We start from the raw sequence: 12,420 nt of genomic DNA on the forward strand, positions 1-12,420 counted from the left end.
TTCCCCTCTTCCCAAGCCATTTGTCATGAAGAGCAATTATAGGAGTCCTATCTCTGAGGCATGAAGATCAGGTAACTTCATACAGATCTAGATTTTGGGAATCATCGTAGTCTGTGTAGCTTAATTCCAGAGTAGCCAGTTGGTTTAACATTGTGGCTTGAGACATATTGATGGCGTGCTGCACTGCTGGAGGTTTATCTTTTATATGAAACTTTAAAACAAGAAATTAACATTGTGTCCAGGAATATAAAAGAGCCCACGGCACTATTTCAAAGAATAGAACTAGAGTTATCCTTGGTGTCCTGGCCATATCTGGTCATTGTCACATTACTATGTGCAAATGGGCTGTCATGTTTCTTACATTTCAACAAATTACTTGGATTGACTGTAAAGGTTTGAGAAGTTCAGTGATCAAAAAGGACATTGTATAACTGCATTTTCTTTTAACACACGTCAGTGGAAATAGAGCATGGGGATAAATGGAGAAAGGAAATGAGAGAGGGGGGCAATCCTTGATTCATATATTTTAAATTAATAAGTTAAAAAAATCAATAAATCTTTTTGCAGGATTGTAAACAATATATTTTACATCATAATGCTCATAACTTTTCTCTTTTCACATGCGCTCGTATTTACATATCAACAAAGACCATAAAACACCAGCCCAGTCCTCCAACTAGCAGCATGGTCACATGGATCCCATAGATAAAGAGTTCATTGATTGTGTTGAAATCAACACGCCTGCGCCCCAGCAACAGGAGCACTATGGACAGCTTGTACTGAAAGCGCAGAGAAACACGAATGGAGAAGTACTGGATGCAGAACAGGATGGACAGTGCCACCCACAGCATGGATGTAAAGAGACTGCAACTGAAATACAGCAGGAAGCGGACAAAGCCATACATCCACCGCGATTTCAAGTAAAGATCAAAGTTGTTGTACTTGGTCCGGACAAGATGAGTGGTCCGTACGGGGCCGCATGCCGAGTGCAAGCATGTAGTGTGGGGGCCATGGAAAGAACGCACCCGGCGGGGGATTGGGATTACAGGCATCAAGGCAGGTTGTTACAATGTCCCCTCGTTGATTGGAGCCCCAGGAAAAGTGACTTTGCTAAAAGGAAACAAATCATCGTCTGTTACTGGTCAACAGCCTCCCACTGGTTTCCTGTGTAGCTGAAGTCTATGATCTGCCATGTCTCTTGTGAAGACTATTCCTGCAAGAGAAAAAAAGATCAAATCATAGAAAGAAAACATATAAATGAAGCATTCTTCAGTTCTACTGCAAGGTTTCCCACCATTCCCCTCATTTAATGTTTCGTTCCTCCTGAAGATGTAGAGTTATATAATGGACAGGAGCAGCAGACCACTCATCATGGGAGGTGGTGCACACTGCAATGTCACTGTACTAGTAATTCAGAGTACAGTGTTCTGGGGACATGGGTCCCTGTCTTACCAAGGCCGCTATTGAAACCTGAATATGGAATTTAAAACAGCTTGTCTAATAGCAACCACGTAACCAATTTTGACTGCAGTAAAAACCCATCTGTTTCACTCTTGTCCTTTAGGAAAGGAATTCTGTCATCCTCCTCTGCCTGTGACTTCAGACCCACAGCAACATGGTGGACTCTTAACTGCCCTCTGAGCAATTAGGGATGGGCAATAAAAGCTGACCAAGCCAGCAACACCCACATCTCATGAAGGAAAAAAATAATGAATGCCCACAAAGGGGCAAGCCTTTCTATCCAGGTGTACCAATGCCAATCAAGAGCAGCCATTTCACACACACTTGCAACCCTCCGCCATTATTGATCAGCCTTGTGAAACTGAATCAGAATTAAGAGTCAGCAATTTAACAGAATGGAAATAAAACAATTAAGAGTATACCTACATTTTAGTATCCACTTGCTTATAAAGGGATCTACATAATCAGAGTGAAAGATTTTGAGTTATCATTCATAGTTAATGCTAAACCTACCCTTGACTGAGATTTTAATTCTTTGGAAACTTGGCACATTTGGTGCCCCAACAGTCCTCTTCTGTAACCTGTCCAGGTCACTGCCTCTGATTATCTTATTAGAGCTAACTGTCCACCAAAACATAAATTAGAATAATTATTTCCAACAAGCTGATGTTTAAAAATGGGTTTCTGAAGACGAATCTCCCTCTTTCAGGCATGTAGTTTCTTAAGTATTTCACCAATCATGATCTCTCTCCACATTGCATCAGCAGATTTATTTTTCCGATTAGATTAGATTCCCTACAGTGTGGAAACAGGCCCTTTGGCCCAACCAGTCCACACTGACCTGTTTCCCTCTGACTAATGCACCTAACACTATGGACAACTTAGCATGGCCAATTCACCTGACCTACACATCTTTGGACCGTGGGAGGAAACCCACGCAGACAAGGGGAGAACGCGCAAACTCCACACAGTCGCCCAATCAAATGCTATTTTATGGGTTATACACAGCTGACCTTTTTCTTTATAAAAAAGACAAATTTTGGAACAATCTGTTAGGGATAGAGAGGAGGAAAATAGTGTATCATTCCAGCAATAATCCTGTAAATTTGAACTGCGTCCCTTATTTCCTTCTATCTCCAATATTGCAATAATTTGTAATGGGGCATATAATTTAGATACTACATAAAGTTTTGTTAAATATAACTTGTTTTAAAATCTGGTCCTCAGCTGTGCTACTGGGTTCACAATTTCTATTCTTGCTGTTCATTTCTGGCAAATTCATTTTTAAAACAAAGGAGATACTCAACCCAGGAGATTGGCAATGTTGTTCAGGTAGGTGAGAGGACAAGGGAAACCAAAAAATAGAGATTAGAGACAATATCATCGAACACAGGCACAGAGACAGGCCATGTGGCTCAACCAATCCATTGCTGATGTCCACTCGAGCCACCTCCCATCTTTCTTTCTCTAAACTTATCCAGGCAATCATCTATTCCTTCTCCCTCATTAGCTTGTCAAGATTCCCCTCAAATGCTTCCACACATTTTACTTCAATACTGTGGTGGCAAGTTCTAAAGGATTAGTAATAATTTACATTCATACAGCAGTTTTGAAACACAGCCAAGCATCCCAAATGCAGAACAAAGCAACCCAATTGATTGGCATCTCAACCACAAACATTCACACCCTCCACCACTAACATCGTGAATAGTAAACACCGCTGCTACCAAGATGCATGGCAGAAATTCACCAAGGCTTCTTTGGTGGCACACTATTACCTAGAAGGACAAAGCCAGCAAATGTATGGAAACAAAACCATTTGCAAGTTCATCTCTGAGCCACTTCTCATCGTTTCTTGGAAATATATTGCCATTCCTTCCACCCAGTGTAGTTAGGTCAAAACCCTGGAACTCTGCCTAACAGCATTGTGGGTGACAGCAATTCAAGACCTTCTGAACAGCACCCAGGGCTGGGCAACAATTTCCGGACCAGCCAGTGAAACCCATGTCTCAGGAATGAATAAAAAGAAAGTTGCAGAGTTAGAGGAGGAGGAATTTGGATCGAGGACAGGAATTGGGAGATGTTGGAGTTGCCCATGGCTGAAGAGAATTGTTGGTTGAGGCAGTAGTTTCCACAGTCAGAAACATGGCCTTCACGCTCATGGCAACCAGACAAGATAATGAAGTTTTTCATAGAAATCTTAGCAGGAAAGAGAAAACTTGCTGTTTAGTCAAGTATAGAAGGGAATGTCTAGATTAGATTAGATTACCTACAATGTGGAAAGAGGCCCTTCGGCCCAACAAGTCTACACCGACCCTCCGAAGAGCTACCCACCCAGACTCATTCCCCTACTTTTACACCTGACTAATCCACCTAACTCTACAGGCAATTTAGCATGGCCAATTCACCTGACCTGCACATCTTTGGACTGTGGGAGGAAACCGGAGCACCCAGAGGAAACCCATGCGGACATGGGGAGAATGTGCAAACTCCACAGACAGTTGCCCAAGGCAGGAATTGAATCCAGGTCCCGGGGGTGTGAGGCAGCAGTGCTAACCACTGAGCCATCGTGCCACCGTCTAGTCCTGCCATAATTATAGGCTTTTTAAGCAATTACCATTACATATTACACATGTAGGTATACTTACATTATATGTGCAACTAACTAACATTCTTCAGACAAATGGCTAGATAGAAGTATTTAACATGAAAGTACATTATTATTTATTACTAATTACTTACATAAACCATTTTTATACACATTGCCCATGTCACTAGTTTCCTCAGGTCGATCATGTGTGTGAAGTTAAATTTCCAATCTTACTAATAATACCGGCTTTTCAGTCCAGAAACACAGAGCTACTTAAGATACTGCACTCACTAAGTGTTACTCTATTCAAATACTGTACACTGATTATTTAATGAGTGCAACTCAGATGAATTACAATGGCAAGACAATAGCGGCATGATTCACAGACATCCAGTGGTATAAAATCAGTCCTGAAATAAGAATAAAAGAACAAGGAGCAGGAGCAGACAATTCAGCCCCTCCGCCATTTAATGCAATAATGGGTGATCTCATCTCAGCCTCAACCTCACATTCCTGCTCGCTCTCCATAACTCGCCAACTAAAAATCTGTCTATCCCCTCCTTAAATTTACTCAGTGTCCCTGCATCCTTGTACTCTGAGGTAATGAATTCCACAAATTTACAACCTCTTGAGAGAAGCAATTTCTTCTTACCTCGGTTTCCCCCTTCTCCTAAAATAGTGACCTCTCATTCTAGATTGGTCCACATGAGGAAACATCCATTCCATATCTACTTTCTCAATCTCCTTTAGCATCTTCTACACCTCAATTAGATCTCTTCTCATTCTTCTCAACTCCAGAGTGTAAGCCTAAACTGCTTAATCTCTTTTCACAAGACATAGCCTTCATCTCTGGAATTAATCCAGTGAGCCTCCTTTGAACTGCCTCCAATACAACTAGATCCCTCCTCAAGTAAGGGGACCAAGACTGCATGTAATATTCCAGGTGCTGTCTCACTAACAACTTCCCTACGTTTATTCTCTGTTCCTTTAGGCAATAAAGACCACAATTCCATTTTTCTTCTTTATCACGTACTGTACTTGCATACTCGTTTTCTGCTGTTCATGCACAAGGACACCCAGATCCCTCTGCATGGTGGCTCATAGTGATATCATGGTATGCAGAGCAAATGTATGATCATCAGTCAGAGGTGGTCTGACTTCACCAGAGCAATATTGCAAAAAGGAGAAGAAAAACCAGTACATTTTGGAGTTGGAATTCTACAAGCAGAGACCAAACAGGGATTCCAGAAAGGGTAACAAAAATAGAAGCATTTAAGGCAATCATCTCTCACAGACTATTCTCTCCAAAAAGGCAACACAAACTAAACCATGAAAATATCAACTAACAGGTATTGTGTTCAACCTTTTAAAATGGAAAAAAAGGCTTATTATTACACAACAGCAAAGGACCAGCTTTATTTAATGGCCAACTTTCATACATTGGTAAAATTTCCTTCTCTTCACACAACAGCAAAAAGTACAGTAGAGTGCAAAAGCGGGGAAACCTCGATACATTTAAGCAAGAGCTGCAGAACTCTCTTCAGGTGATATTGTCTCACTGCTTAAGTTTCACAACAAATACAGCAGAACAAGCAGAGACCAAACAGAGATTCCAGAATGCTAGCGAAAATAGAAGCATTTCAGGCAAGTTAGTCATCTCTCACAAAGCATTCTCTCCAAAAAGACAATTACCCGCGTCAATTCTCTCAATAGGTACAATACCCTTGGTGCCAACTTGAGAACATAGGGTATACTCAGACCCATTTCCTTATTGTAAATAAAATGAGCATGAAGGTTAATATGATTGGAATGTGGATGGACTGCTCATACTTGAGTATGGAAGAAATAATACCACCAAGGTCCAAAGTATAAGATGTTAGTCAATGATCCTTCTGTGTTGAAGAGCATTTTTTGGATTGAGTCTCTCAAATTACTTTTGAATTTTCTGCTCGATGAAAGTTGTTTAAAATTTTCAATAAAGGAACGCGGGACAGGATCTTTTGGGGGTCACAATTCCAATGCCAAGATCAAATGGAAGACCTGGCCCTTCACCAGAATGGTCAATGAGCAGACTCCTGACACTGGAGTGGTGGCTTACTGGTGCTGTCAGAGCAGCAGCTGGCCAATGAAGTAAAGGGAGAAGGTACCTCAACGGTGCAAGTATGCAAACAGGTGAAGCAATCGGTTACACAAGAGCTTCCAGAGGGCCTGAGCTTTAATTCAGACCAGTGTGAAGGGATTAAGACATGCTCTGGCAAGAATGACCCTATATTGCAGAATTGTTACAGTGCAGAAGCAGCCATTTGGTCAGTCATGTTTGCACCGTTCTCCACAAGTAACTCACCTGGTACCACTCCCTCCCCTTCTGCCCAGTCCTGCATTTTCTTCCTTTTCAAATAAACATCCAATTCCCTTGGGAATGCCTTGATTTGAATGTGAATCAAACAAATTCTCAGCCAGTATATTCCAGACCCTAACCACACACTGCATGAAGAAAGCATTTTCTCATCCCTTCTGCCAACTATGTTAAATCTTTGCCCTCTTGTTTTTGATCCTTTCAGGAGTGGGAAAGGTTTCTCCCTTTCTAATCTGTCCAGATCCCTGCTCTGCTATTCAAATGGATCCTGATACATGTATATGTACCACACACAATTAGATCCTGACCATCTGCTTCAACTCCACTTTCCTGCAATATCTCCACATCCCTGAATATCAATAGTTTCCAGAAACCTATCGATTTCTTTCTTGAACATGCTCAATGATTGACCTTCCACAGCCCTGTGAAGTTGTCTCCCACAGCCCTCTAGGGGTGGGTGGCAAAAGCTATTGCTTGAATCGTAGTTCATGTATGTATGTATTCCTATCAACAGGCTTTTCCCTACCCACCACCCCACACCAAGGTCTGGTCCCTGTTGGTGCTGCTGCCACCCCACTAATACCCCCCTACCCTGCCTCAGCAAAACCCCTACAATGATACCTCCTTACTCACCTAGTGCTGGGTTCCCAGACTTAGACAGTGGGGACTACTTACAGTCCCATATCTGTCTTTTCTGTCTGGACCCTTCATGATCTCCTCTTAGCTTTCTCCTCTCAATGGAAAACAGACATAGCTTGGAAAATTAATCTTCATAATTGAAGTTTCTCATCTCCTTATGAACCTCTTCTGCACTTGCTGCAATGCATGCACATCCTATAAAATTAAAAATGATTTGCGTGAAATTATTTAAGTCGGTTTAAATCCACTTTTAAAAGCTGCATAAAGGCTTTGTTTCACGTTCAATTTCTAAGGCCATCCTCAGATGGTCTCACATGGCCTTGGTCAAATCCAAACATGTTACAGTGCAGAACTAGTTCACAGTACAAACTAGTTCACAGCAGTGCTACAAACACAGTATAAATATAGTATTAAGTGCCTCAGCATCAGTAACTTGAATATACATTCTACAGAATATCTAATGACATCACTGTGACAGCCAATGAGTAGGAAGATGGGCAGGATTTATGGCTGAACCAACAGCAGAATCTATTTTAACAGAACGCTACAGAGTAATCATTCTACATAGTCTACTTAAAGAACCTCAATAAACTACTGCAACAGAATTCATGGCCAAGCCTACAGAAACATCTTTGACAGAAGCAGGTGATTTCTCCAGCAGAGTACCATGAATGCAGTAAAACTGCAATGTTGTAACGCGATTGAAAGTGAATTTGCTTCTCGGACAGGGAGGGGCCTTTATTTTAAATCTTTATTTAAATCTTAATGTGTCAGTCACAGATAAGAGTTTTATGAACATGGTCCAACTACATTACGGTTTCACTTTTTGGACCTGATATTATAATAGACTTCCATCATAATACAAACCATGTACTTAGAAAAACAATGCCAGTTACTTAGAGTAAGGGACAGGTGACTTATCAATTATTTTGATGTTATTCAGGAATAGCAGTGTTTGAGTAACTAGCCAAAATACTTTTCATTTACATGCAGTACTTCCTACAATTTAAGTCACTGAAGTAGAACTAATTTCAAAGCACATTTCTTTTGCAAACACAATATTTGCATTTCAGTACAGGAGGCCTTTATCGAGAGATGAGAGTTCTCTGTTTTACATTTGCCAATTTGACTACACTCTTCCTTGTTCATTCTTGACATTGCAATTGGAAGAGAGCAGTAACAGGTATACAGTTAAAGGCTGTATCAGAAACTGCAATCACGTTGCAGACAGTAGCAAAGAATGCAAAGCAAGACCAGAAGACCCACAATATCTACCAAGAGTTACAAACTGACTCAGATCACAGCAAGGAACTTCCTGGATGCATTTTCCTGCTCCTCAGTTGTTTCAATGTTAACAATTCAAAACTTCAGAGATTTCTGAAGTGAGAAGGAGATCCAACCCGAGAGGATAGAAGATACAAAAGCTTAAACACACATACCAACAAATTCAAGAACAGCTTCTTCCTCACTATTATGGTCTCAAACTTAATTACAAATTTGTTCTCGGAGGTGAGGATGGGGACAGCAGGGTAAAGCAGACCATTGGAAGTGAAAAAAAGCTGTTTTTGCCACAGGACGTGCATATATGATATCTATTTCTAAACTGTTTGAAGAAAATGTGAGTACTAAAAGCAAAGAATTCTAAATGTTAGTGGAAAATGCCAAGAGGAGGGATTGGAAAATTCTATCCTAATAAAAGACATTTCTAGAAGAATTTAACATTAAGTGGGATGAAGAAATTACAACTGCGCAGGGCTTCAGTGAAGTTATATCTGGAATACTGTATCCAGTTTTGGTCTCCATACTTAAGGAAGGACACACCTGCACTGGAGGTACAGATAGTAGATCAGCACCTTGGTTGAGGTGATTGTCCTACAGTAAGGGGCTGAATACATTGCATCAATATTTTCTGGATTTTGGAAGAGGTAATTCCATTGAAACGTACAATACCCTGAGGGTTTGACAGCATTGAGGCAGAGAGGTTGTTTCCACTGGTTGGAGAATCTAAAATACATGAGAAGGGCCTGATCAAGTTGGAGTAAGGTGATGAGAAATCACTTCACTCCAATGACTGTGAATCTTTGGAAATATCTATACAGAAGATTATGGATGCTCCATCATTCATTTATTTATTTGAGACTGCAAGAGACAGATATTTGATGTCAAGAGATATGAGGACAGGGAAGAAATGTGGAAATGAAGCCCAATATCAGTCGCAATTAACTACAGAGCAAACCAGATGGGCCATATGGTCTTTTCTTGCTTCTATTTGTTGTGTGGATCTGAAAAACTACTCTCAGTCATGCCAGGCTAGCAGAAAGAGATTCAAGTGCAAAGATGCGATGAGTAAATTTAAGTCTGATTTTTTTTTTAGTTAAAAAGATGACCAGATTTCAGAAAAGACTTGCATTAAGACTGCTCACTATTCCAGGATTAACCTGGGGAAATACCTTTAATCAGGCAGAATTATTTCATTGTACTTAGTATGGTATCCTAGAGGTTTTTTATTAGGAATGAAGGAGTCCAGCTTAATCAATCTTTTGTCATAGCACACCTTTTCAACACTTGGCTGTTCCTTTATGCCACATTGAAGGATTGCTTATTCTTCAAACAATTTGCTTATTTTTAAAAAATCTTCAAATAATAAACTAACTTCCTCAAATTCCTTTATTAAAATAAAGGGGAACACTATCAATACTCCTGGAGTGACAACCAGTGTCGACATATACACAACATATGCCATTAATACTTAAAACCAAAACACAAATGGCACACAAATATCCTTTCGTAGGAACAAAAACCCACACACTTCTCTCTCAACAACTTGAGCCTGTGGGAAATAATGTTCAAAATTGAGAGAGCAGGATAAGTAAATCAACTTTGAATAAACAAACATCCAAAATTAGTGCCAAGTCTGGCTCAGTAGGTAACACCTTCGCATCTGAGTCAGAGGGCAAGCCTCCCCCCAAAAGCTTAAGTGTTATTAATGACAGGCTTCATGAGGGACTGCTACCTTTCAGATACTCAGACAGATGCTGTGGCTGAGAGGGAGAACATATCTCAAATGAAAAGGGAAAAGACGGAATTAAATGTGATTAAACATTACCTCGTTTCCCAATGAAGAGGGAAGGATTAAATGTCACAAAGGAGCACTTTGCTTCACTAAAGAGGGATTTTACTCATTGTCTCAGGGTTTATTTTTCAATGAGACAGTAAACCCCAGGCCTGGGCTCCTGAGGTGAGGGTTTGGGGGGAGCCCCAGCCCCAGCCCCAGCCCCAGCCCCAGGTTCCCCCAGCCCCAGGTTCCCCCAGCCCCAGGCCCACCCCAAGTGCCCCAGCCCCAGCTGCCCCTGCCCCAGTCCCCAGTCCCTGCCCCAGCCCCCGGTGCCCAAGGCCCAGCCCCCAGGCCCAGGACCAGGACCAGGACCAGGACCAGGACCAGGACCAGGCCCCTGCCCACTGTCCTCAGTCCTCAGTCCTCAGTCCCCGGGCCCCGGGCCCCCTCTCCACCCGCAGCACTCTCCGCTCTGGGCCTCCCCTTCCTCAGGCGCTAAAGCAGCACTCAGGGTATTACTGACAGAGACCTATCGCTTCTGCTTCTGTTTCTGTTTTACTTACATGTTGAGCCCAGTAACGAATAACATTCGCGCTGTTGGTAAAGGGGAGGCTTGTTCCCATCTCCTCAGCGACCGGTCACATCTTACGGCAGGTCGCAAAGAGAAGCGGCAAACTGCCCCCTGCAGGAAGAGGTGTGAACTACATAGAGCTCACATGGACAACAGATACACGCTCATGTACCACACACACAGATACACGCTCATGTACCACACACAGATACATGCTCATGTACCACACACACAGATACACGCTCATGTACCACACACAGATACATGCTCATGTACCACACACAGATACATGCTCATGTACCACACACAGATACAGGCTCATGTACCACACACACAGATACATGCTCATGTACCACACACAGATACACGCTCATGTACCACACACAGATACACGCTCATGTACCACACGCAGATACAGGCTCATGTACCACACACAGATACACGCTCTTGTACCACACGCAGATACAGGCTCATGTACCACACACAGATACACGCTCATGTACCACACACACAGATACACGCTCATGTACCACACACAGATGCACGCTCATGTACCACATGCAGATACAGGCTCATGTAACACACACACAGATACATGCTCATGTACCACACACACAGATACACGCTCATGTAACACACACACAGATACACGCTCATGTACCAAACACACAGATACACGCTCATGTACCAAACACACAGATACACGCTCATGTAGCAGACACACAGATACACGCTCATGTACGACACACAGATACACGCTCATGTACCACACACACAGATACACGCTCATGTACCAAACACACACATACACGCTCATGTAGCAGACACACAGATACACGCTCATGTACCACACACAGATACACGCTCATGTACCACACACACAGATACACGCTCATGTACCAAACACACACATACACGCTCAAGTAGCAGACACACAGATACACGCTCATGTACCACACACAGATACATGCTCATGTACCACACACACAGATACATGCTCATGTACCACACACACAGATACACGCTCTTGTAGCACACACAGATAAATGCTCGTGTACCACACAGATACATGCTCATGTAGCACACACACAGATACATGCTCATGTACCACAAACAGATACACGCTCATGTACCACACACAGATACATGCTCATATAGCACACACACAGATAAATGCTCGTGTACCACACAGATACATGCTCATGTACCACACACAGATACACGCTCATGCAGCACACACACAGATACATGCTCATGTACCACAAATAGATACACGCTCATGTAGCACACACAGATAAATGCTCATGTACCACACAGATACATGCTCATGTACCACACACAGATACACGCTCATGTAGCACACACAGATAAATGCTCGTGTACCACACAGATACATGCTCATGTACCACACACACAGATACATGCTCATGTAACACACACACAGATACATGCTCATGTACCACACAGAGATACATGCTCATGTACCACACAGAGATACATGCTCATGTCCCACACACACAGATACATGCTCATGTACCACACACTCAGATACACGCTCATGTAGCACACACACAGATACATGCTCATGTAGCACACACAGAGAAAAATGCTCATGTACCACACACACAGATACATGCTCATGTACCACACACACAGATACACGCTCATGTACCACACACAGATACACGCTCATGTAGCACACAAACAGATACATGCTCATGTACCACAAACAGATACACGCTCATGTA

At 42.2% G+C, this 12,420-nt stretch overlaps 1 protein-coding gene across 2 annotated transcripts; it reads right to left on the minus strand.

The window, feature by feature from the left end:
- Positions 1-558: 558 nt before the first annotated feature.
- Positions 559-10,776, minus strand: LOC122564949 (transmembrane protein 250). 2 transcript variants are annotated; one of them, XM_043720488.1, is made up of 3 exons: positions 10,665-10,776; positions 7,041-7,241; positions 559-1,213 (listed from the first exon to the last, which is right to left on the minus strand). In XM_043720488.1, the coding sequence occupies exon 3, from the start codon at positions 1,050-1,052 to the stop codon at positions 633-635; it is 420 nt and encodes a 139-aa protein (XP_043576423.1). In that variant the 5' UTR covers positions 1,053-1,213; positions 7,041-7,241; positions 10,665-10,776; the 3' UTR covers positions 559-632. The 2 variants fall into 2 exon arrangements, with proteins under 2 accessions (XP_043576423.1, XP_043576422.1); XM_043720487.1 differs by lacking the exon at positions 7,041-7,241 and having other exon boundaries at positions 10,665-10,774.
- Between the last annotated feature and the right edge of the window lie 1,644 nt (positions 10,777-12,420).

Source organism: Chiloscyllium plagiosum, chromosome 30 (assembly GCF_004010195.1).
Source record: "Chiloscyllium plagiosum isolate BGI_BamShark_2017 chromosome 30, ASM401019v2, whole genome shotgun sequence".
In the NCBI taxonomy this organism is placed as follows: domain Eukaryota; kingdom Metazoa; phylum Chordata; class Chondrichthyes; order Orectolobiformes; family Hemiscylliidae; genus Chiloscyllium; species Chiloscyllium plagiosum.